At 42.0% G+C, this 27703-nt stretch overlaps 1 protein-coding gene across 1 annotated transcript in view; it reads left to right on the top strand.

Moving 5' to 3' along the window:
• BEND5 (BEN domain containing 5) overlaps positions 1–27703 on the top strand; it is a 736551-nt gene that overhangs the window by 602868 nt on the left and 105980 nt on the right. Inside the window, exon 9 of the mRNA XM_083742456.1 lies at positions 24053–24164. Coding sequence (XP_083598582.1) covers positions 24053–24164 — 112 coding nt within the window. The remainder of the gene's footprint in view (positions 1–24052; positions 24165–27703) is intronic.

Below are 27703 nucleotides of genomic sequence, written 5' to 3'. Positions count from 1 at the left end.
TTGGAAGAAGGATATTAAAATCTTGATAATGTGAATACTTGATGGCTATTGAATAATTCACAGCAAGAGTTTCATTTGCTGAAGTTTACTGAATGACCTTTTATCAGTCCCATTTGAAATCTGAGTTCTGGTACTCCAGTAAAATGTAGTTTCAGTGTGATCCACCAATTAATTAAGTCAGTGTTTCTGGACTTAAGTTAATTTTGCTGAGAGAAGTAACCTGCCTAAACTGAATTACACTCCACACCAGTAGCTGCCTGTGACAAGGTACTTAGTACCTTCTTTCTAGCAGTTGTGGGATGTATAAAATATCCTTTAAATGTTAGACTGGCATGGTCAGCATTAATCAATGTCATTTATTGTTGGGCGGCAAACCAGAATAGTTTCCCTATGTTGCCACTATGCTGTTGAAGATAAGGCTGTATCGGCCTCATTAGCCATTTTGCCAGGTCTTAGATAGAAGCAGTATGCTGGCTCTATGCATCCTGTGCTCTTTACCCTGAATATATTTGTTTGAATACTTCATACCATGCTGATTTGTTGCTGCTGCTGTTATATTTATAACCCACCCTTTATTAGCAGGTCCCAGATACATTTCCCAATGCAAACTAATTATCCCACTTCCTAAACATCTATTACTTATCTGTATTGTTTGATCTGTATTGTTGGGATGCGGGTGGCGCTGTGGGTTAAACCACAGAGCCTAGAACTTGCTGATCAGAAGGTTGGCGGTTCAAATCTCTGCGACAGGGTGAGCTCCCGTTGCTTGGTCCCTGCTCCTGCCAACCTAGCAGTTCGAAAGCATGTCAAAGTGCAAGTAGATAAATAGGTACAGCTCCAGCAGGAAGGTAAATGGCATTTCCGTGTGCTGCTCTGGTTCGCCAGAAGCAGCTTAGTCATGCTGGCCACATGACCCGGAAGCTGTACGCCGGCTCCCTCGGCCAGTAAAGCGAGATGAGCGCCGCAACCCCAGAGTCGGTCATGACTGGACCTAATGGTCAGGGGTCCCTTTACCTTTACCTATTGTTTGATCAAATTGTACAAAGTGCAATCCACAGGAGCTTAGACAATACTAGTAGTAGCTAGAACTGGTTGATGCCCAGACACTTTGTTGTTCAAGAGGATGCAGCAGAAAGCTTGTGATTTTGTTACCCAGTCAACATAGTTCTGTCCTGTTTCTACATCCATGTACAACCTTTCTGAAAAGCACAAAAATCTTTTAAACATTTATTTCTCTTCACAAAATACACTGTTTCCTACAAATTTTCCTAAAGCATACATTTTTATACTCATTTTATCTTCTCTATACCTTTCACCCTAAAGTATGCTTCAGGGGGTGATTTTTTTGAGCCAATAAATATTTCACAAGATTTTGCAGTGTGAAACCAAAGGATAAATGCATTCTGATATACATACTCATCCTGAAAGTGAGAATCAGGTCCGTTTGCTTAACCATGTGGACCAAATGAAATCTTCGCACATTCTCCCTGAGAAACATTCAGATAAATAAGATCCCATAATCTTTAATGCTTGGCAACTTCTGAGCAAGATCCTTTTTTGGATTTTGGATATGTCTTTCCGTCTTTCCCAGCAGTTTACCATTAACACCTTCTGGATATATTCCGATACCTACGGCAACAATAGACAGGCCAAGGAAAGGCAACATAGTACTCTTGATTTAAAAGCTGCACCTCCTGAGGCCTCTGCTGAACTTTCCTTTATCCCAAGCTTGCTCTAAACTTGTCACTGTGTAGCTGAACGAGTGAAATCTGTTCCTGCAGGCGAGACGGCTGTAATTGTGCCATCTTCAGCTTAGATTAGTTCCAATTTGTCATTCTCACCTTGCCGAGATGAGAGACCCCAAGATGGCATGGAAGGGAATATGTTTTTTAATAGTGGCAGATCTCTGCTGAAGCACCCTTGAAATGCAGTGACAAGGCAGCGTCAAAAGATGCCTACACTCCCTCCGAAAGCTTTGTAGTCTATGAATCGGGAGCTAGCAGGTAGCAGCTGCTGTTCTCTATTCCACACCCTTTCATTATTGCTTTCACTTATTTGCTGTGACAGTGACACACATTGGGCAAGGAAAGTATACATGCTAATTATAACATGCAGACCTGTCACATCTCAAACCTGAAATCTTTGCAGTGTCTGTGCTGGTAGGGAAAGGTCTTTCTGCTGCTCTCTCTCTATACTAGCATGGTGTTAAGGGTCAGTGGTGATAGAGAGCTGTCTAACTTTTATAAGCGCCTTCCTATTTCACTTCAGCGCTTCCCATAGGATGTTCTGAAGCCCAAACAGAACATTACATACAAATGTCTGTAACAATAACCCCATAAGCATTTAATAATAATAATAATAATTTATTATTTATACCCAGCCACTCTAGGCGGCTTCCAACAGAATATTAAAATACAATGGTCTGTTAAACATTAAAAGCTTCCCTAAACAAGGCTGCCTTCAGATGTCTTCTAAAGGTCTGGTAGATGTTTTTCTCTTTGACATCTGGTGGGAGGGCGTTCCACGGGGTGGGTGCCACTACTGAGAAGGCCCTCTGCCTGGTTCCCTGTAACTTGACTTCTCGCAGTGAGTGAACCGCCAGAAGGCCCTTGGCACTGGACCTCAGTGTCCGGGCAGAACGATGGAGGTGGAGACGCTCTTTCAGGTATACCGGACCGAGGCCGATTAGAATTTTAGAATTGGGCATCCTACCTCTCAGCTCCTATCTGAAATCCAGCAGTGAGGAAAAAGCCTCTGAGTCGGGGGGGGGGGGGCAATTTGAAGCAGGGAAGTGGTGGTGAGCATAGGAGCCAACTCCTAGGGGCCCAGTTCCCTTTGGCTCCCCAATAAAATATTCAAGCTCCCCCCCAAAGTTGATGGACATTGCCTTTCAAATGGTGTACATGTGCCACATCATGTGATCGCTTCTGCAGGGCAATGCTTACCTGCTTCCTCCCCCCCTAATATTTTATTCAAGTTGGCACCCCTGGTGATGAGCAACATGGTTAGAGGATCCCTCCCCACTGCTTTTCCATTCCTGATCACCCTCACCTCACTGGAAGATATGAGATGGATGGGATCTTCTCGGTGATCTAGTCATTCACAAATGTGTAGGTATGCATTATGAGGATGTGGAAACAAGTATATATTATTATTATCTCAGCACATCAGTTCACTCCCTCTAGAATCCAAAATGTTTTGCTTCTCAGCTCTGCTTGATGTTCAACTCTTTTGGACAGGATTGACTCCAACAGACAGGAAGGGATCGTGGAGGGGTGTCATTTCCCCCATTCATTTCCCTTAGCTTTCAGTCATCATATATTCATATTTAATGTATATATTTCTTCTTTCCCCCAGAAGAATTGACCTTACTACTCCTTCACACCCCCAAACTAGTTTTTTTTCCTATGGAGTCACTCTTGTTTTTCACTCCAACTCATGTCATCCCCCTCCCACCCAATGTATATTGAGGAACACCCATTGGCAGATCAATGTTCCTCAAAATGCATTCTGAACTGGCTTTAGGAAAAGAGCAATATAATTGCCCATTAGTATTCCTAGTATCCTACTAATAATGAGGCCGTGCAAAGCCCAAAGGGAGGCTTTTAATAATAGGACAGGATGACTTACACCAATAGCATTTCGGCATGGCAATTCCTTCCCCTGCATTTATTGAATTTTGTGTTGCATAACCCTAAAATGTTTAAATCTGAATTTAATGCAATTACAGTTTAAAACTGTATATAAAGCTGCACCTGCCACCATTTTAAAACAAAGGAAGTCTGGTGGCAACTTAAAGCCTTACAAATTTGTTATGTAGTTTGCAAACTAGTCTGCTTCATAAAATGCAAGTTCCTGAAAGTATATGCCTTCATAAATTTGTTAATTTTGTTACTAAGCTGCCAAGATTCTAAGCCTCAAGAAGCTAACATAGCTACTCCTCTCTAAATTTTGAAACAGAACAAATTGAGTTGGATCCAAAGTTGTGCAAGCAGGAAGTGCTTTTTTGTATAACTGTCTCGCACGATGACACCACCCACCAAATAGGCTTTTCTGAGAGTGCAAGGGACTTCAGTGAAGCAAAAGCAACAGAAAATATTCGTTACATGAGCGGTCTTCTACTTGTGCAATTTTAGATCCTACCAATTAATGTTATTAACTTCAGACTAGTACGTTTTTGCCAGGTAAGAAAAAAAAACTAGCTTTTCCCAAGGTAGCAAAACAAAACAAAAACCATTCTAGCCATGCATGGGAGATAAGCTGGTAAATAAATCTTTCAAACCCAAGAGTACACACTAGCATGCAATGGTTACTTAGAGATTTGTTCCTCGGAAGGCCATCTCACAAAGGGAGAATAATAGTGTCCCCAGTGGATGCTGTCCAACCTGAAATCATCACTCAGTGCAAAAACCAAAAAGCCCAAACTTTCTCCTTCCCAGCTGGCATCGAACTGAAATTATACTAAGACCTGCTAGGAAGAGATAATAAGGAATCACAATCTTGTTGTTTATATGTGGAAGTAGCACAATCCTTAGGTGAGGAATCTGCAAGAAAGATGGCAAAAAGAAAACCTTCTGTGGAGTTGAGAGCCTTTCCTTTCTTTCTGAGTCACTATTCCCCCTTTTATCTCCTCTTCACATGCTCCTGGGAGAATGTGCTTTTCCCCTCCTTTGCACTCTGGTGAAGATAGTGAATGCTGATGAGAGAATGCCCTGCTAGGGGGATGCTCCAGGCAGTCATTTGCTAGACTTATTCTTAGGAAGTTCGCAATGTGCCCAATTAGTTGGGGGAAGCGATGGGGAGCCAGCGTTAACAAATTCAGTTACACCCACCTACTTTAGAAGAGGAATGCCACAAAGCGCCACTCTTTCTCTGTTTTCACCTCTGTTGAATGGAGCTGGATACATTTTTATTTTTGTTATTTGCAAAATATAGTGCCTGTGATACCTGAAAGAGGATTCAGTATTATTTCTACTTTCAAATGGAATAACGTGGGGAAATGTGAGGACTGCCTACTCTATTGTCCTATTTCCCCTAACCATCCACAGCATTTTTTTAATCGGGTCTCATTGTTGGTTGATTTATCTGCCCCTCTAGGATATTATTGTAAAAATTATGGCATTCATATCTGTATAACCTGCCTTGGAATTTAGGATGAGATAGATTTTTTAAAATAAAAAAACAAAACACACAAAGATCATGATTGGGTGAATGGGAACATGGGAATGGCTTGTATATTTCATTATCCCCCCCCCCCCCCAATTCCCCTCTACCTTTCCTCTAAAGTTAGCATTGTATCTACATGGGCCTTGCCACCAACCATTGTTAGCTCCAAACCAAACTCCCTGTTCTTTATTGTTTCACCTACTAAATGACTGGCCCTGATGCTGAAAACAAGTTTCAGGATTGAGACCAAACATTTGAGGGCTGAATGCTGCCTCAAGGCAAGAGCCCCTGTCCCCTAGTCCATACCCAGTGTTACACCTACTATTACCAAAGCATTCGGGAGTGCCGTCTCAATGCACCACCAGATGAACATGACATGTTAGCATTGCAACAGTGGTTTCCCACCGCCATCTTCCTTTGGCTTGAAGAAGAATTTACTCTCACATGGAAACTTGTTTCCACATTTACAGTATAATCCTATACATTTCTACTCAAAAGTAAGTTCATGTGAATTCAATGTGGCTTGCTTCCAGGCACATGGGTGCAACCTAAGTAGCACATTAAAGGTTCTGTATGACACCCCAGTCCTCCTCAGGGATTCAGACTGAAAACATAAAGGCAAACGTGTGTAGGGGGCAAGGGGCAGGCATTTTGCCAAACACACCCCCAGCAGTGTTTTTTTCCAGGGGGTACTCAAGGGTACACAGTACCAGCAATGCCCCCCCAGAAGAAAAGCACTGGTATGGCACTTACTGTAACAAATTTATGGTAAGTACCAGCAATGACCCCAGCCGTGTTCCCATACTTACTAGGCTCATCCCTAGGGCTGCCATACGTCCAGATTTTCCTGGACAAAAACTGGAATTCCAAAGGCAGAATTGATGTCCAGGGGGTTTCCTTAAAAAAGCTCAACAACAACTTTTGGGATGTTGAAATATGGTGACCCTACTCATCCCTGACCTCCTGACTTTTTCATGTTTAGTAGGGCAGTCTGGAGGGGACTTGTGAGCAGGGCCGTCTTAAGCATATCCAGCGCCGTGGTGCGAAGCTCCCTCCAGCGCCCACCCACCCCGTTTCCCAGAGTTGTCCACCTTTTTCTAGGGAGGATGGCACTGTCAGCTGGAGGAGGTGGGCAGTGGCTGGAGGGTGGCTCCTCTGTCGGGGAAGAGGCAGAGGCTGGACACGGCGCCTCCCGGCTCAGCTGGACGCTTCATGCTGTGGTGGCCACAGCAGATGAAGGTGCCGGGCGTGGCGCTGCTTCGGTGCAGCATGGCTGAGGCGGGTGAGGGTGGCGAGGTGCCACGGCCAGCCTTCGCCTCTTCCCTTGCGTGCTCCAGAACTTGGTGCCCTGGCACCCCGCGGCACTAGCCTCTATGGGTAAGACGCCCCTGCTTGTGAGCATATCTGGCTGAACATTCTTAGGATCTTCCTAAAACTGAGAGCTCTGATTTAATGTGAGCTCCCAGTCAGGGCCAGCCCACCCATGAAGCCCACCCACTTCAGATAGCAGAATCCCATGAGGCGCCACTCCACCTTCTAAACTCATTAATCCAAATGTATTAAGAAACCCCTTCAGACTTTCCTGCTGAATGTGGGGATTTGGGAGCCCCTGCATCACTGAGAGTGGGCTGGTGCATGTGCTCCTTTGTGTTCCTAATTCAATCCCAGACACATTCATTCTCATGAGATCAACACTCACTATCATGTCGTAAGGGCAGATTTGATAGTTTTGTAATAAACACACTGCCTCTTTCTCTGTTGAGCCCAAGTCTTAGTTTTAGTTTCATTTCATGTATGTGTAATTTATAAATTACTTCAAGTTGTAACGGGGAATATCCATCTCAGGATGACAAAACAAAGCTCTTCATGGGGCTTATTTTTCCTAATTAGGCATTTGTCATTGCAAGTGCTATATAGTATCATTATTATTTATATAGCACCTAAAAGTGTATATAAGTAAACAATCATAAACCTACGAATAAATGTATTGGTTTATTTATGTTTCTAGGCGTAAAAAAATCTATAATTACCAGGTACAGCCACAGCATAACTGCTATTTAATGACAATTCCTTTTTGTTACCATAGAAATGGGTCTGGAATAGTTACCTATAATTTCTCATTCCGATACCTCACACATGTTGTATTGCAGAATTACCATAGTAATTGCCTATTAGTCATCATAAAATAAGCAGTTATCCTAAAGATATCTGGATACTGTGAAATTTCTCTTCAGTTTCTTCAAAACTTACCACTGCATGCATTCATTTTCCTCTTGCAGAGTCTGAATGACAAAATCAACAGTACAATTATCTCAGTGAAAGGCAAAGCTGTGGGGGCATCTCTATGGGCAGAGCATTGTGTTCAGATGTGGGAAGCGCAGTAACGGGATTCCACTCAGTCATGAAATTTGGATTGCTCCCTGTTTCTCATCCTAATCTCTCTACATCATACCCTTGTGGTTATGTCTATAAACTAATAATTGAACAGTATTCTGTCTATTAAAATGTATTTACTTACATATTTTAAATATTTCTTAACTGCCCTTTGGAAGAAGATTCTAGGGCAGTGAACAAAAGTGCAAAAGCAATTCACACAGTATAGATACAATCTTTTTAAAAAACCTAAACAACAATAAATAATAAACTAAAAATACTAAAGCTAAGTAACAAAAGCATAGACTCACAGAATTGTAGAGTTGGAAGGGACCACCAGGGTCATCTAGTCCAACCCCCCCGCAGTGCAGGAATCTTTTGCCCAACATGAGGCGCGAACCGATGATCATGCAATTAAGAGTCTGATGCTATAGTGTCACAGCAGTTCTAAGCAAAATTCCATCTCAAAATGCCCAGACAAACAGGAAAGGCTTAACTTCGCTCCAGAAAGATTGTAATGTTGCCACTAGACATGTCTTTTTAGGGAGGACATTCCAAAGTTGGGCTGCCACCACAGAAAAGGCCCTCTCCTGTGTGACAGTATCAACAACCTTTGTCCTTGAGAAAGCACAGAGTACAGTATCTTCTACCTTTGTACCTCTGCAAAAGATCATAAGACATAAGCAGACTGGAATGGGAAGAGACACTCCCTCAGATACTGGGTCCCAAGTGGATTATTGTTTATTTGATTTCTATACTGCCCTTATTCATAAGTGATCTCAGCACCTACACAAATATTTATACATTAAAATTGTAAAAGAGAGTATAAAAAATTAAAACCAAATCTGAACTCCATACCAAATCAACAGCAGAAAGGTAGTCCTCAATTACAAACGGGCAACACTGGCTTTGCCTTCAGCTGGCACTAAAACTCATACAGTATTGGTGCCAGCCATATTTCTGGCAGGAGAGTGTTCCACAATTGGCATGCCATTACAGACAATGCTCTGTCTTGAGTCACCATCCACTGTACCACAGTTCCTGATGGGACTTCCAAAAAGACCTCCCCTGCAGATCTAAGGACCCAGGCAGGTTGATATAGGGAGAGATGTTCCTTCACATATTTGTCCCCCAATTTATTCACAGCTTTACATGTCAGCAGCAACCTTGAAGTAGACTGGTAGCATATAGGCAACCAATGTAGATTTTACAGGTCTCTGCCATTCAAAGCAACAACCAATGTGACCTCTGTTGCATTGGTAAGATTGGCAGGGTATGCAACCAATGTCTTTCTTTTGGGGTGGTACAGCTGATCAGGGCAGCGGTGTATCATGGGGGCCACAGGGGTGGTTGCCCCAGGTGCAAAATCATTAGGGATGCAAAATTTCAACAACCAGGGCTGCCTCAATACAACTGCACACTTCTGTTGCAGGGCTCCATTGAAAACCGCTTCTCCATGCAAACCAGAAAGCGACCTCTCCAGAAAACAGAATGGCTCTCCCCCGCTCCCCTTATTTCTGTGCTTAAATGCATAAGCCATCTGTTTTCCTCCCTCCCTTCCACTAACCCACTCCATGCAGCCCCAGGCACTGGCAACCCACTCTATGTCACTGGATGAGGAACAGGTAGTTTTTCTCTTACTGTGAAAAATTATCAGAAATTCACTCCCCAGGACACCCAAAGATTAAAACAAAAACAAACAAACAAACAAAAATCCCACATGTTTTAAAGAGCTTTGGCACAACCCTAAATTATATGTAAGAAGCCATTCCCTTACTTGTAATTAGTTACATTAAAGGGGCTGAGAATGAGGTAAAGAACTCCTTGACTTGTTTTATCACCCTTTGGTCAAGGTGTACTAACAGGAACTGCCTTAGAGATAAGTACCATCTTTTGCATGAAAATTGTGGTTCAAACATGTGTGTATCATACACATGTTTATGCATATATATGCCTGTATATATTTCCATTCTGATTTCACTGTTCATTTTGATGACAGTTTTAAGACAGTTTTTCAGTCATTTTGAGATTTTTCTTGCCGTTGCTTTAAAAAACTTGCTTGTAAAATGGTTGTCATCTCTTATCTTAAAACAAATACCAGCTTGCAAAAGGGTTTCTACTGCCTGATGCTGAAAATGCTCTTTATATTGATGTGGTAACTGCTCATTTAAACCATATTACAGCTCCTGAGTATTTTTCAGTTGCTATTGATGTGACAAATTCTCTTGCACAGAGGATTGCACCAATCAATAGCGTGTGCGTAAGCGCTTTAGCAACAAAACCTCACACTTTGGGATGTCAATTGAATCTGAACCTTTTTAGCAACATTAAATAAAGCATCCTTTACTTTTCTTTTGGTGCAGAAATGTCTAATTTAATCCGGCATGTATAAAAGGCTGGGCAATTTTGTGGTGGCAGTCTTAATAATGTGTCATATTGTAGCTAGTTTGAGTGTGACGGCTCTGTCCTTCACCTTCTAGTAACATTGATCTGAAAATACAAAGTAACCCATTTCCTCTCTTGAGAAGATGGCAAAAGGAGACCTAATGTGAGAGAATTGAAACCATAGTTCTTTTTATAACTGCCATTATTCCTCCAGGAATGAGCCGTGCCCCCTTAAAGCAACAAATCTATTTATTTTCCATTTAAACAGCCTTGATCCTGATTGCTGCTTTAGTCATAGCCAATTTCTAATCAACTGAAACTGGAGGTTTATTTTGCTTAAACTCCATTGAAATATGGAAATACATTTTTAGATTTCCTTCTTGGTCTTTCCTTGACCTTTTTCTGGGCTTGTTTCCACTTTTGAATGGCTTACAGCTCCTCTTTGTATTAATTAAAGGATATGTGTTTTAATGAACCTTTGTTAGGTTTTCTTTTGTTCTGATACTTGTGCATTCATCTTAGATATGGAGCTCAGCTCTCTCTGGGCTTCATAGTGGCAAAGCCTAGTCCAGAGCCAAGCCATTTTATAGGCCCTTTCTCCATCTAGCAAAACTTGCAGCTATTTACCTATCATGCCCAGGCACTGGTTCCTATCCCATCATTGCTTGTCTACCAAATATAACTCTCTAGATCAGTTGCTATACAGTAAATTCATTTCTGCCATGATAGATAGCCTCACTGCTGTTATCCATGCTCTGGTGGTTAATTCCCAGGCTGGCATTTGTGGGGCTACCTTTGAAGAGAGGCTGGAAGCTCCAAATAGTTCAAAATGTAACTTTCAGACTGCTAACAGGTACCAAGAGTTGGAAGAGTTTATTACCCCAGTTTTGAAACAACATTATTGTCTTCCCTGTTCTCTTCTGAGTTCAGTTCAGTGTGCTGATACTTGACTTTAAGGTTCCATATGGCCCTTCGTTTGTGTAAGGTAAACTATACCCTCCTGCCCACAAAACCATTCATTGAGGTTTGCCCACTCTCTCCCACCTTAGGATCTCCAGGTAGTGTCTAACCAGAGAAAAAAAGCTTGGATCCTTGCCTATGAAATGCCCACCCCAGAGATGCTCACCTGGTGCCTTCTTTGCTTTCATTCCAGTGCCAGATGAGGCTCTTACTGTTTTTCCAGACTTTTAAAAAATGGTTAATTTTCAAAATATTACCTCTTGTGAGTCCTTATGAACTGGAGTTTTGCTCTGCTGTTGTATTATTGTTTGTTGTTGTTGTTGTTGCCGTCGTCAATACTTGCATTGATCACTTTTGAAAGATGTCCACTGACCACTGGAGGGCAGGGTAAAAAGTTTTGCTAATTCAATCACCATCTTCTAAATTCCATAATTACAAAAAAAATAAATTGTATTGAATCCTCATTGGACAAGGAGCTTGCCCTTTTCACTCCACTCTGTTGTTACATACAAATAGAAATCATGGCCATCAAATGGGCATGATTAGAAATTGCAGACAAATTTGCCCAAATTAAAATGCTCTTGGATTCATCTAGGATGTGTCTTAGGGGTCCCCCCCCCAGTGCCATGGTAACAAGCATTATTTTCTCTCACAGTTTCCGTAGTCTTGCTCCAACTGAGGTGAGATTAGATACTGCATCAATATGAGTTTGTTGGATTTCTCAATGTGACTGGAGGAACTTCCTATTCAGGGTTTCTGATAGTGTGGGCATGCATAGGCTATTTCATATATTCCTCTGAATGCTTGTAGGGCTAGAACCAGTGTATGTGGATGGACATGCTCCTCCTCTGTCTTTTAAGCATGTTGTTGTTGTTGTTTAGTCGTTTAGTAGTGTCCAACCCTTCGTGACCCAATGGACCAGAGAACGCCAGGCACTCCTGTCTTCCACTGCCTCCCGCAGTTTGGTCAGAATCATGTTTGTAGCTTCGAGAACACTGTCCAAACATCTCGTCCTCTGTCGTCCCCTTCTCCTTGTGCCCTCAATCTTTCCCAACATCAGGGTCTTTTCCAGGGAGTCTTCTCTTCTCATGAGGTGGCCAAAGTATTGGTGCCTCAGCTTCACGATCTGTCCTTCCAGTGAGCATGTTAGGGGTAATATTACTCAGAATCTTCTTTGGTTGTTTTGTTGTTGATTATTATTATTTCTCACATTTCCTCCAAAAGGAACCCAGGGTAGCTAAAAATGATCTGGAATTTGATAGCTAGGATTCTTACTTATTCCTTGAAAGACATTAGGCAAAATACATGCATGCATACATAATTTTATTTTTATGCCGCCTTTCAACAGTTCAAACCACATTCTAGGCAGCTTACAACCTGAGAAAATTACATCACTACAACATAACATAAGTGGTCATAAAAATAAATAAAGCATGGGAAAAGACAGAAACAAACTGAACAATTTCCACATAAATCACAAAAAGATCTGAAATAAAGATGCAACCGAACAACACCCCCTCAAAACAAACACACACACACACACACACACACACACACACACAAACACACACAAAAAACCCAACCCAAGAGTCTGTTCAGCTGCTTCAGCTTTTGTAGCTGGAGTCAGTCAGGGCCTCACCTTTACAGGCCAGGTGGAAATAAAGCCTGAAATGCGGGGAGTAGGTCCTCCCTGACTCACAGCCAATATGGACTCACAGCCAAACATCACAGCAGCAGCTTTTGGTTATTTAATTTGTATTTTTTAGGTGTTAGGGCAGTGTCAGTAGCAGAACATGAAAGCAACCCCATTATAGTCCCCGCACAGCTCCATCTGCAGCACAACTGTACAATCAAATCAAACGAAAGTGAATAGTAAAAGTTGATCACTTTTAAGAGACAGCAGAAAAGTGACTAGACCGTGCTTCATCTTTTTGTCATTTATTATAGCCTGTGGTGCTTAGGACTAGCAGGGCAGGTCCACCCCATCAAAATGCGGAACTGGGGCAAAACTTGGAACTAGCAGAAGAGATGTGGGATTCTGATCAGGGCAAAGGTCCTGCCTGGTGTCCATTTTTGCACAGATTTAAATTTGGGCAACATTTCTATTTGTGTCTTATGAAAGAGCTGAGATGGTTTGTGATGGATTGTTGGATTGCATAGAAACATTGGAAGCTGCCTTCTGCTGCCCATTGGTCCATTCAACTAAGTATTGTGTATACAGTGACTGGCAGTGGTTTTCCAGGATTTCAGAAAGGGGTGGATCCCATTCCTACCTGGAGGTGCTAGGGATTGAACCTGGGACCTTCTGATGGCAAAGAAGATGCTCTGCCATGGGGGAAAAGCTTCCCCAATGGAAAACGATGCAACCATATTAGTGAAAGGTCGGTAAAGAGAAAATAAGCAAATAATAGATAAACAATAATAATCTGCTAAGAGATCAATGGACAATAAGTCAGTTTATTTAATCTTGCAGGTGAGCTCTTGCAAGAGCAGATCACTTTGATTTCTGCTCATTTGTTTGATCTTGCAACTGAACTCTTCTTACATTGGCAGCCACTTAGCTTTCGCTGCTTTGCTTAAGGTTGTTCCCGATCTGCTCTTGCAACATGGCAGTTCAGATTGCTTTTCCAAATGTGATGTACTGAGATTCTGACCATGTTTATAAAACAGGTGAGAACTTATCTTTTGATTCAATACAATTTAACTTAAGCCTAGCTATAAGCTGTGTGTAAAGCGATTACTTGACCTAGGACAAAGAGACACGCTTGAAAGTGGTCCCCAAATCACTGAGAGGAATAGCACATTAGAAACTGTTGGTATGCAGAAGATGTGGGATAACTATGGATCCAGGAGAGGGAAGCATTTTATTTTATGTCTCCCTCATCCTCCTGACAAGCCGGAAGGGATGTGTATTAATAAAACCGTAAGCGAATTAACTTGCAGCTACTCAGTGTTAACCTAAGTCCCCAGGGAAAAAGAAGAAGCATTTATTTCAGGTTGTGCAGATCATAAACCTTCTGCCTTGTATAACATCCGTGCTCTGGTTACTAATGGACTCTTCCCCCTTTCATTCCTGATGTGGCCATTGAGCTGATGAATTGCACAGATTATACAGTGATAATGGATGAGGAAGGGGGATTTCAGCAGTCACTTTAAGCAAAACACGAACAGTAAATTTTGCTGATTCCCTCAAGCGCACCTGGAGGAGTAATGCTGTGTTGATGCAGAGGTGAGAGGAATTCAGGCATTTTAGGGGAAACGTGCTTTATGTGTGGGTCCTGCTTGAACCTGTTGAAGAAGCATTTAGTTCTGGCCTCATCAGCTGAGCTGCAATGGTTCCTCTTTCTACAAACCGTTCTCATAAATGTGTGTGTGCAAAATAAACGAGCAGTTACTTACTAATTTATTGCATGGGATCCAGGCATCTTCCCTCAAGACAGAACTACGGTTGTAGGGATTTTGAGTTTTCTGAACATTGCAATGTAGAGAAGGTGCTTGTCAACATTTCTGAGCACCACAGTGGGGAGAAGGTGGCTATCAATGATGCATGCCTTTCTAGTGAGTGGAAGGTGTTTTTTCTTAAAGGTTTCTACATGTTGTTTGCTCCAGTATACCTGGTGAAGAAGATTTCAAAGAGCAATCAAAGCCTGTAACGCTTGCTTACCAAAGACAGATAGGTGGATGAGTATTCATATCACAGGAACTGCTGTCTCAGACATCTACTTCTGACATCCTTCTTGACATCTTCTCCAAGAAGCGGACACGGAGCAATGGATCCAAACTACAAGAAAGAAGATTCCACCTAAACATTAGGAAGAACTTCCTGACAGTAAGAGCTGTTTGACAGTGGAATTTGCTGCCAAGGAGTGTGGTGGAGTCTCCTTCTTTGGAGGTCTTTAAGCAGAGGCTTGACAACCATATGTCAGCAGTGCTCTGATGGTGTTTCCTGCTTGGCAGGGGGTTGGACTCAATGGCCCTTGTGGTCTCTTCCAACTCTATGATTCTATGATTCTTGCACCATTGCTATTATGACTGGAGTGTTTTTGAGTGAGCATCACAAGAATGTATTTTTTATAGAGGCACATGTCAGAAATCCAGAGGGAGAGCTTCAGTGGTGGGGTCTGACCAGGAACTTGACCAGGAGGGCTCTGATCCATGGCCTCTTCCTCCCCCTCATCATCCTTTTCAAGGTCCTCAGTGTTGGAGGTCCTATGATACATAAGGGAAAAGACCTGAAAAACACTGAAGTTATCTGAACCAGCAGCCAGTCACCTCAGAAGAACACCCGTGTCATTTAGAACTGTGCCAATTGGATACAGCATTTTCTGAAGTTATGAATTTCACGTCATGACAAATATCTGGCTCATCTTTCAACAAAAGCTTAAACAGAACAATGCAAATGAATGCTGAGAATCGAATATCTGTTGGGAATATACGAGTTTATGTATTTATTAGCTAAGCTCTTGCATAACAGGGGAACGAATAACAAGGCAAATATTGATATTTATGTCTACTTGATGCAACAAAATAAAAGCAGGATTAATAAATTATGTTAAAATAAATTCACGTACATGTTGCACAGTGGCACCTTACAGTGATGTACTCAGTCTGGGAGAACAACAACCCCCAAATGCACATAATCATTATTGGTTCAGATATAATATCAAGTGTGCTGCTGGGCAACTGCATTGTAGCTTTCTGGATTAGAGATTTCATTAAACTCTTTTGTCGGAAGTCTTTTCATGCAAAGTATTTCTCCCCCCTTTTCTCCTGTAACTTTCATTCCATCCAATTAATTTTCCCACATCTTTGAAGCTGAGCCAGGACCACTGAGACTTTGCCTGGACTCTCTGAGAAGCCACTGATAGTGGTACAGACGTCACAGTGGGCAACAGGGCTCCTTTAACTGCAGCAGGAAAAGGCAGGAAGGATTTGAGAGCCCTTAAGCTCTTGGAGTTCATTGATTAGAATTGAAGAACTGGGAGAGACGATTGATGCAGGCCTTTCATTTCCATTCCATCCCCACACACCCTGGGAACACCCCATAAGCACATACATTTATTCAGCAGCTCTGCACATATTAATATCTGTTTGCTGTGTAGCTGATGCCTAAATAAAATGAAGGAAAAGATTGCAGAAGAACAACCATTCTCCCCTGCTGATTGGTGGCTATTGTACAAAAGACGGGGAGAAAGTACGGCAGCAAAACTTTTACCCAGTAGCATGAAAATAATATTGCAAAGGATGGGCAAAGCAGGAATATCATACAGCTAATATCTGTTTTGCAGGCTACAACAAATGCCCTAGAAGCTGAAATTAGAGTTTGTTTTGGGTTTCTTCTTCTTGTGTGTGTGATGACACAAAACTGCATTGTATGGACGCATCTGACACTTGGAGCTGGTTTGCCTGCAACGTTAAACTACATTTTAAAAGGTGCTATGGTTTAGTGAGCATGAGCTGCTGCTCCCTCACTCCTGACTGTTCCTTGTGGGAGAGGGGGAAAAAAGACAAACATGCCAGAGTCTGGTGTGGCTTAACATGTGGGTCCAGGATCATGGTTTGTTACACTCAAACAAATCATGAGTGGTAATCATAGCTTGACTTCTGCCCATGATTTGTTTCAAGAGAAACAAACCATAAGCCCAGGTTTTCACATCACAGCATGCCCACAGGCAGATTTAGGAGAACGTGCCCAGTTTTGGTTGCACTGGGTGGAGAGCCTTTCGGGTACTGCAGGGGACGCCACAACTGTGATGTGGAATGGAAGGCAAGAGCAGGGGGGTGCCAAACTTTGGCATTGTGCAGGGCACCGCTGAAATTTCAGACCCCAGGGTCTACCACTGGCATGCCAGGTGCTGGCTTGTTTGGACTTGTTTACGCTGGCCAGAGAACCCCTCCAGAAACCAGCTGCTTTTTTTGTTTGAGTTTATAACAATGAGATGCTGAGAGAAACCAAAATCATCAGATCTGCCCATCCCTATTACTTGTTGATTGAACCATGGTATTTTGGCTTCAGCCAGCACCATATGGGTCATCTGTTTTTTGAAGCAAGCAAAATCCATTTTAATTTCAACATCCCTGTTTCATCTGCTAGTTCCAAAAGTGAAACATTAAACTCTGTTCCTGCAGCAGCACTTTTGAAAGATTCCTGCTGGGAGAGTCCCGACAGCCTAATCAGAGACACTGTTAATGAGGTTCACCCTTAAGCAAACTGTGATTACACATGCAGCTTTTCCGGAGACTGTCTTGATAGCTGCTCTTCACTATTTTTTTAAATATTTTTTTTGCATCACCTTGCATGGTGTTAGACCATTCAATGACTTTGAATATTTCTGCTTATCTGCAGTTTATAAGCCACCTCTCCAAATTATTTTAAGGTGTGGGTTTGCTGACTGGTGAAAGCAAAGTACCTTTTCTAATTAAGATTTCATTCTTCCACCACCTAATCTGAGGACTAAATCTTTCCTCTACCCACAATATGCCAATCTGAAACATCCTTAAAGATGCCCCCACTTTCTTTAAATACTATTCTTTCCTGGTTTTCTCTCCTCCCCACCCCTGATAGCCTAATATATATTTAATGTTGCTTTCTGTCACTTAATATTGAATATTAAAGATGACTTTAACGAAAACCTTTGGGGCATCTATTTGCAAAATGCACATGCATCTGCCTCTTAATTAAGGTTTGGATAGCCAATCTGGGAGGGCAGACTGCATCACCACTGTGATAGTGGTGCATATATGCAGAAACAGATAGGCAGAACTGTCCTGCTGATCTTCATCAGATTCTCCTGATATCTTTATGCACTTATGGAAGACGTGTTACATTGTTTCTTTTATGGAACTGTGCCAATGTCTAACAGTTTTTCCTAATGTGCATCATCATTATTGTTCACAGATTAAGACTGCTGGATTGGGTCAATTTCCTTTTCCCTTGGTAGAAAGGAGAAAAAGTTGTTCTTCATGTTCTGGTAGATTTTCAAGCATTTAAGAATACTCTTCATGCTAGCTCAGTATTCTTTTGCTTAAGACATACAGCTTTTTTTAAAAAAAAAATCATATATGCCGATCTGTCTCCTGTGCTGTTCTATTCCATGCTTGACTGGAAATAGGAAAATCAGTAGTAGCATTGTTTTTCAGCAACTCCTCCAACAAAGACAATTGCAACAAAAGCAAGAAAAATAAATTTTATTGAATTATTTTGAAACCATGCTGCTTGGTATTGAAAATGTCAGCATTTCCCCTTCTCCTAAACAGTTCAACCATCTCCGTTTTCTATCCATTGCAAATACTATGTTTGGTGTCACAAAGTCAGCTCTAGCACATGCTTATCTGAATGAGCAATCTGTGTGAAATGAATAAGATCTCTTTCTCCAGATATAAATGATTCAGTCTTGCTGCTGCATCTCAAATGCTGTTCCCTCCTTCTTTTGTTTTTAAAGGACTCTATCAATGTTCTCTTCCTATGCCCTGTATTTCTATATTTTTTAAAAAATGCTTTTTTATGTTATGCCCTTGGAAGCTTGAAATTGAAATCTGTTCCTTACTTACCCAGAAATATATTTTGACTTTTCCGTCAGCAGACAGTGATAGTGGTTGGCTGTAATTCAGTAACTCATGAGAGCCCAGTTGTGGAGAGACTGTGCAAATTGTTATGAAAATAGCAAATAGAAGTTAGGTGTTGTGCTGGCTTTCCTCCAATGAGATACAAAATAGGCAATACCTTTTATTGATCAGATGTCAGTTGGCAATAGGGTACGCGTTTTCAGGATCACAAATCCACACTGAGCATAACTGAACTATATTCAAGGGATGCCCGAAAATTATGCAGGGCATTCTTAACATTCAAAATAGTCCTTGGGGTATCTGTATTCATTGAAATATTGTTGTGTGAATGTGTGTCTTATGCATCTCTGCTACCACCACCAGTTTCAGTGCTCTGAATACATGTATAAAATAGGATAGGAGAAATTGCTGCTGCTGAGATCTGGGGTGTTTTGGTTGACATATGCACTGCTCATGCATATACAGATATCAGACTGACTACTGTGAGTGCAAAAAGCACCCCAATGTGATCAGAATCAACTAGATAGAAGAAAAGGTTTTTTATCAATGCAGAGACCTCTTGCTATGTAATATAGATACTGGCCTGATATTTAAATATATTTATGTGTGTGTGAAAAGAAAAGAAAGTGCAGTAGTGTCCTCCAAATGTTATGTTTGTACTGTGCAACACTGTGATATGCAGCCCCGATCCTATGTTTGTCTGTTGGGATGTAAGTCCTAATGATTTCAGTGGTAGGGTTGAGGGTGGGACTAGCACACTAGTGGTGCCTAGCTTGTTAACAGCATTCCAACTATTTTTGGGATTGAGTATGAAAATAGTTGCCTGATATTTTTTAATCCCAGTATTTATTTTTGTGTATATTAAGTGATTAATTAATGGATTTGAATCCCACCCCCTTTTTCAGGGCATAGCTCTCCAGAGGTAGCTTATTGACATCAGGATAAAACAATTAAGTACAAAATAAGCAACCCCGCCTCACACTAAAACAGCAGCAGCTAAAATGTCCAGCATGCAGCATTTCGGCAAAAAAACAGTTTGAAACAGAAATATCTTCATGTTTAAAGGCTAATGCAGATGCCACATGTGCCTTTCAAAGGAGACGGTTTGAAACATATAGAGCCATCAGTGAAAAGTTCTTGTCTATGGGGACTAGCTACCAGTTGGGTGGATCTTACTGCCAGACCAGAGAGCAGGACTGAAGACTCTGGCAGGCTCGTATGGGTGCAAAAATCTGGCAAACAACTTTGGGACTTCTCTCAATCAACTGTGCAAGGTTCCCAATTGCACAGAGTTCCAACACACATACAGTGGTACCTCGGGTTACAAACACTTCAGGTTACAGACTCTGCTAACCCGGGAGTAGTACCTTGGGTTAAGAACTTTACCTCAGGATGAGAACAGAAATTGTGCAGCAGCGGCATGGCGGCAGCAGGAGGCCCCATTAACTAAAGTGGTACCTCAGGTTAAGAATGGTTTCAGCTTAAGAACAGACCTCCGGAACAAATTAAGTTCATAACCAGAGATACCACTGTACAGCTATATGTATGTGAATGCCTCTTTGCAGACATCCAGCTGCATAGGCAGGCATGGTTCTCTTCCCACCTCCAGAATGAGGAATGCAGGTCTATATTAGAAAATAAGACTAGTGTCTCTTAACTAGTGATTTACATAGCCAGTGGAAGAATGTTTGATAACTATTAAAATCAGGCTACTTTTAAAAATAGCTGTATGTGTGATGAAGACTACTTAGGTCCCCCCCTCCCAAAAAAATCTCAGCCATTGGTGCATTTTCTTTTTCATTTCATTTCTTGCCCACTTAGCTATTTATAGTGGAGGCTTGTGTTAGTTAGGCAAAGCACCATTATACATTGTGTATATTTAAATGAAACCACACATGCAGCTATGCACAGACTGGTGCTTTCTCCCTCTGGCCTTACTGAGATTTGTGTGAAAGAGAAGAAAATAAACATTGAATCAAGGTATTTCTTGCTGATCTTAGAGGAATGCAGTGCATGCTGTGGAATGCCCCAGTTCTTCCTTGATGTTCGTGCCAGGAAGTAGCACTCCCACAAGTTAGGAGGGGGGAATGGGTGGGCACATGAGAAGGGGACATGTATCACTGCACATTTATTTTTATTTAACAAGAGAAAATGGAGGAGTGCTTTGTTAACTATCACTCCCTGTTTAAAATTGTGTCACTCATTCTATAAACGTCGACTCCACCATGTGGCCTTCAGCAGCTAATGCTGATCTGCCCACTCTGTCTGTGCTAAGAAACTCATTATTAAATATTCTTTTGTGAGTTCTCTTAGAGCTATAAGTCCACATAAGCAAAACGGTGCAGAAAGCTGGCTGGGTGGAAATGCAGCCAAATGGAATGCCTCATTACCAAATTGCCCTGTGGGTTTGGAATGAATAAAAGCAAAATGAGAAATCTAATCAGGATGCCCTGCTCCTGCAAAGCCACTAACTGCTGTGGTGCAAACTGCTGTTCATGCCATATCTGCTAACCCAGAATCCTGCATTGGCATGTGGAGCCGAGCTAACGAACTTGTATCACTTGCCATTTTAAAAGCCCTTAGCAATGCACTAGGTTTTGCTAATGATGTTGGCTCCTTTGGGGCCTTAGATGGCCTTGAGGATGCCACATAATGTTGGCACCATCTGGCCCACTTCTGCAAGTGGAACTCAAGCATTTTTGCACCGAAAGCATAAGACACAAGCATTGGCATAGCAACAGAAGTGGCTGTCACTGGAGTCAGGTCCCAATAGTGTCAGGCCACCAGAAAAGACCTTCCTCAAGCACTGTGATCCAGTCCTATATATAACTTGCATTGACATGAATGCTACAATTTCATGGCCAAAGTATAAAATAAAAAGACACTGCATGGAGAGGGAAATGACATTTGAATTTTACCTAAGGAAAAAAAATAGCACGTCAAGCCCTGTTCTGGAGTGCCATCAGGGGGGGTCCCATTCACAACTTTCCTAATTTATGCTTCCAAAATTTTCATGAGAACTTTTTAATTATTTTTAATGCAAACCAATGTGGAAAAGTAGCAAACTGAATTTAAGATTGGGGAAATTGGGAATTTTCCCCCACCCCTAAGTGCAGCTGATTTTGAAATCTGACAACCTCAGATAAGTTAAGTAGTGCTTAAATAATTCTTTTAATATAGGAAGCAAAGTGTTGATGTACCGTTTTAAGACTTTGGTTTTGTGGCTGTTGCATGCACAAGACTTTTCCTGCTACAGACTCAGAAGAGTTCCAGCCAGCATTCATGCCTTCAAGTAAAGTGGCAACACAGTCCAATTATGCCCGCTCTCAACTCTCATGGGGAGGGGCAGAGAGAGAGAGAGAGATGGTACTTTTATGCTCCCCTTCCCTTTTTCATTTTCAAATCCTGACCCTTCCCACTAGTGCCATTTGTGGATTTGCACTGGCAGGCTTTGTGTGGGGTATTATCTGTACATTCACCCAGTACTGATTCAGTGAACCAGCATTTCCTCACAAAGCAGACGGGAAGTGTGTGCAGTTCTTTTTGTAATAAATCATGGGCATGAAAAAGGATTTCTTTAACTCCTTTAGCCCATTCTTCTCCATTTCTCTCACCTTCTGGGAATAGGCCTGTAAGAGACTCTGCAGGCATATAGTGGGTGCAGGAAATAAAAGACAGGGGAAATCAAAGGAAGAAAAGTCAGAGGTCCCAGCGATTTTCTATAGATTGAACACTCTTGAAAGCAAGGAAGGACTGTAAGAAAAATAAGCAAACCAAAAATAACACACATCTTCAGGCATGTTATTAAATCTTCCTTGACAATAGCAGGCAGCCAAGAGCTCTTTCAAGGGATAAATTATATGCCCAGGGTGAATCAGAGCTGCTTCTCACAAGATTTTTTCCCTAAGTACAAATCATACATGCATCACATCAGGGTGCATGCTTGTTTCAAACACAACCTCCAAAATACTTGAAAGTGGGGGTCCAGTCTTTTCTTGGCAACTTGCAAGTATTTGAAGGGAATCCCCCCCCTCCCCATCTGAAGCAACTGTATATCTGAGTGAGGAAGGGAGGTTAGATTTTTCAATTGGAAAAGGACAGCCTTTCAGCTTGCTCAGGCCAAGATACCTGGGGAGAGGGGGACTGAAGAAACTGTTGGGTTCCCTACAGTGTGTTTTGCCGTGGGCTGATTCTCTCTCATCTTAATGCTGTCCCATTAGTCCCTTCCAAAAGACCAAGAAATGGTCTGATTTAAAGGCAAGGATTTTGGCACATGGGCCACAGTTAAAATCTAGAATATGGACAGAGCCATTCTGGTGGCATTCCAGTACAGAATGCATTCCCCACTTCCAGTGCTTTGACGTGGCATCTTGCAGTTCTGGAGAGCTAAGCTGGAGTGTTGCCCTGACTGTCTACCACATGCCACAGCTGGGCTTCATGGCCTCCCAGCTCCTTTCAGGGTTACCAGATGGATATCTGTGCTGCTTATGACATTTATACTACAGATTGGCCCCCCATGTTTTAAAATGCTAATATGCAATCTTACATATGCCTCCTCAAAAGTAAGTCCCATTCAGTTCAATGGAGCTCCCTCCCTTACAACACTGCAGCCCTAAGACAACTGAATAGGAAATAAACTATTGTGCAAAACACATTTAGTTCAGGATCTACAGCTTAATTAGTTTGTGGATTACAAACTGTTTAATTTTCTATTTCAGCTTCCCTCTCCTTTACTTTCTCCCCATTTTTAGCTGGAGAATGTGTGGCTTAGTATTTATGAATGTTCTTTCTCTCTCCTTATTCCTTCTCAGACATTGGGGATTTTCATCAGACAGCTTTACAAGAACAAATCTCAGCTGTTTCCATAGATATGTTTAAATAATAGATTGTAATAGCCATTCACCTAGTATCAAGTGAAAGCTCTTTGCTTCTCTAGAAACTCTAGAGTATAGTAGCAAAATGGCTTTTTTATTGTTTCATTTTACATATAACAAAAGTTGTGACTTTGTGTGGTTTCTCCTTATTTTCAGGAATTTCTATATTGTACCCTTTGATATAAAACCCAAATCCATAATTAGGGCAGTACTTTTATTAAAGGATACAAAACAGTGGGCAAGCTTTCGTGCCCCCAGATCTCTGCATAGGGATGTTAAAACCACAAGGTGGGACAGAGAGAGAGGCTGCTGGTGTTAATCAAACTATCTTCGTCTTCCTTTACTGAAAGTCTTGATGCAGTGTCTGGGAGTAGGTAGAAGACAATCAGAAGAGACCCTTTGGGGCATATTAGGTTTCAAGTTGCGCACCAGCCTTATGGGAAGGAGAAGCACAAAATGTGCACCTATTACAACCAAAGTTGATTATCTTTGTTAGAAGCCTTTAGTGTGATTCCCCCTATCCATCCCAAGAACACAGAGATACATGGAGTGAGATGAGTGATGGACTTTCAGCCTGCAATTGGTGTCAGTTTGGCAAGGCAGGAGTTCACCTGGAGTGGTGGGCGGCTGAAAGAAAAGTAGGTAGTGTGAGAAACCAAACTTCCATCACCACACACTCAAACTGGCCTCTTGAGTCCTGACGACTTGTCCTGTCTTTGTTTTTACAGGTGCTCCCTAATGGGCTTTGATTTAAACAGGCACTGGGCAGATCCCTCGCCTTGGGCTCATCCCACTCTCCACGGTGTCAAGCAGCTCATTGTTCAGATGTACAACAATCCGGTGAGTGAGCAACCTCACACTGAAATAGTAGCTAAGCATCTATCTAAAACTGTTCTTTTATCTTCCGCATGCACCATCACACAGTGTCTTGATGATTCAAGAGCACATTGAGACATTGTGGCAATAATCCAGCACGGGCAATAATTCAGTAGGGTTGTGTTTTTTACTCAAACATTCTCCTACAGCGCCCTGTCTTCTACTTCCTTGGTTCTTCTGCATATAACCTTTAGCTGCATGACCAGTTCCACATTGCACAGGTCTGATCAAGTCTCTATTGCAATTCATCTGCTGTCTGGGAGACTATCTATTGCAGCCTTTCCCAAGTTGGTGTCCTCCAGATGTTTGGGGCTACACATCTCATCAGGGTGACTTTTTTAGTCCAAAATTACTGTAGGGTACCAGGTTTGTGAAGGCTGATCTGTTGGAAAACACCTCCTGTGATTAGCATTGTAAAACTTCTGAAATGTCTCTTTCTATGGGACTATCAATGGTAATAAAGCCAAAGAACCTACCTATTTCATCAAGAGATTGAAGCAACCTTTGTGATCACTCTATGCTGAATACATGGTCTGAATTGAACATGCTTGCTTTTGTAATGTTCTAGCTGCAAAAAGGGAGTGTTGCTCTAATAGACATAGCCCCAAATGCAAATTTTGAAGTGGTGTTGCTGTTTAATGCAGTGCGGAGGCAGGTGTTGCTATGTGAAACTCGGAGTAGAAAGGAAATAACATTTGCAAATGTTACATAAACAGAAAATCAGTCAGATGCTTGGCCGGAGAAACAGGGGTGTTTTGAAGGTGAAATTGCTGCTAATCAGGGGAGATGGATTAAGGAGCAAAGAAGAGTGGAAGACAGACAATTATTGAATATGTGACATCAAAGTGTGGAAGGATTATTGAGTATGTGACCTAAGAAAAACCTCTCAGCACAGATGGAGGTGGATTTGAAAATATAAAATAAATAACAGGCATTTTCTGAGAAGTGTAATGGGATTTTATAGATGGCTCTTGTTGAGTAAAATTCCTGATGCTCCATCTCACACTGACAGCTTCCCTTTCAGGGAATAGTAGTGTATTAAAGCAAATATTGCTACCATTCCTTTTTGTGGGGTGGGGGGGTAGGTTGTATCAGATCACACATATATCCCTTCCTTCAAGGACTGAAAGCAGCCACTGGATCACTATTACAATTCATTGACTAATTCCTCATTTGCTCCAACATGGGATGGATTAACATGACAACATATTTGGGATTGAAATGGCCACAACTTGAAACTATGAAAAATAGTGAAAAAAATGTGGTCACATGAGTCCACTGTTGGCTACGAATCCCCACCTTGGTATACAAAAAATAGTCTTAGCTGGAAGGTAGCTTTACATATTTATTCTATGAAACATTGCAAGGTGGCTCTGCTTTATCTGATTAAAAAAGAGAGAGGAAAGGTCTTATTTTCAGGAGACACATTACATTCTATTGGAAAAAAACTAATCCACTAACTTGCATTCAAGTGGTCTGCAGTTTGCAGCCAATCCATATCTCACAACCTGAGCCCATTTCAAATGATAGCATTGCTTAAATTACCTCCCACTTTTGCACCACTTCTGTGATTCCTGTTCATCACCAAATAACTCATATGCAAGAATAACACTCTGGTCTCATGAATGCACAGACCCTGCTGGTGCCTGACATAAATTTCCCTTTTGTCAGGGCAGCAAATTGTGTCCATTTTCAGGCTCTGCTTCCACTCTTGAAATGATGCTATTAGCATAGTCATCAATGTGAAACTGTGCAGTGGACGAATAAAATATAATAATAGACTTGGCAGGGGTTTGTGTCTAAATTGCACACTTGAGCTCTCTATACTATGAGTCTACAAGTGGTATCATCTCATCTAACATTTGGATGGTTGGAAGCAATTGTTTTCTGCTCAGTATACCTCCTCCCCCTCCCCCATTTCCACTCCAAATAATTCCATATCTCTCAATAGTAAAGATCTTGTGGCCATTTTGAATATGAATAAATGAAGCAGACTAGGTTTGCATTTTGCCCTAGATAACCATTAAATAGATGGTGTCTCCTTTTTTTCTGAGGGCCTTAACCACACATGACACTGATGATGTGACTAGCAATTATGTTTTAAAATTAAATACCAGATGTGGGAGAGAGCCATTGTTACCAAGTCTGCTGTGTATGTAGTTGTGTATCTGCAGGCAATCAAACATTTGGATGGTAATGAAGGTGGAGGTTGCAGGTGCCTTCCCCTGCCCATGACTGGCAACCCTTTACATTTCTCCACATGTTCTTGGCAGCCATGATGCCAGATTCCCTGCAAAGCAAGTAGTACTGGGGGCTGGAAGCTAGTGGTGGCATTTCCCCACCCTCCAGAGGGACCAGTGCTCCTGAGTGCTGCAGGGCAGCTTAGAGTGCTCTGCCAGCCTCTGTTAGGTGTGTTTGTGGCTGCTGCTGGTCCTCCACATATGAGATGGGGGTATTATTGGGGCTTCTAACCCTCCCAAACTGACTCTGTGGCTGCTTCTTCCTGTGGGTCAATGCTGCTACTGCTCCTTATTTTCCAGGGTGCAGCTCCTACTGTGTTCACATTGGTTTTGACTCAGACAGCTGAGCCCCGAGCTGAGTTGGGATGGGGAGCCTATGATGGGGAGCTAGGTTTGAGGCCACTGTGTGGCCCAGATCCAGCTGGCTGAGCCAGAGATCTGCTTACGATTGTGCCCTAAGTTAGTTGTGTTGAATTTCCACTGAAATCAGTGGGCCAAGTTGTGTCTTGAGTAGTTTACCCCATTGCTTTTAATGGCATCTAAGTCTGGATCCAACCCATAGTGCACCTCCTTTCCTTTCCTTTCCTTTCCTTTCCTTTCCTTTCCTTTCCTTTCCTCTGCTTTCCTTTCCTCTGCTTTCCTTTCCTTTCCTTTCAAGATAAACAAATGTGACAACAATAAGCAAGCGTTCAACAATTGTTCATACAAATTGTGTTTCTCATTTGACTGTCTGCTAATCACACAATGTATGCATACAAAATAGGTTCATGAAAAAGTAACTATCAAAGCACATATAAATTTATACTTAAAAAGGTAAAGGACCCCAGGCAAAGGCGACTATGGGGTTGTGGCATTCCTCTCACTTTTCAGGCTGAGGGAGCTGGTGTTTGTCCACAGACAGCTTTCCAGGTCGTGTGGCCAGCATGACTAAACCACTTCTGGCGCAACGGGACATAGTGATGAGTTCCAGAATGCATGGAAATCGCTGTTTACCTTCCCACCGCAGTGGTACTTATTTATCTACTCACACTGGTATGCTTTCGAACTGCTAGGTTGACAGAAGCTGGGACAGAGCAACAGGAGCTCACCCTGTTGTGCAGATTCAAACTGCTGACATTGTAATTTGCAAGCCCAAGTGGCTCAGCGCCACCCACATCCCTTACCTTTTACCTATACTTAAATAACCCCCCCCCCAAGGTAGAAGTCTTCTAGGTTGGAATTAAACAATGAAAGAAAGGGCACCCGAATTTCTTGAAATGTGTC

This window comes from Podarcis gaigeae (assembly GCF_964106915.1).
Source record: "Podarcis gaigeae genome assembly, chromosome: 6".
NCBI classification, from domain to species: domain Eukaryota; kingdom Metazoa; phylum Chordata; class Lepidosauria; order Squamata; family Lacertidae; genus Podarcis; species Podarcis gaigeae.
Note: the sequence above shows the minus strand (reverse complement) of the source record. Positions and strands in the feature narration are given on the sequence as shown.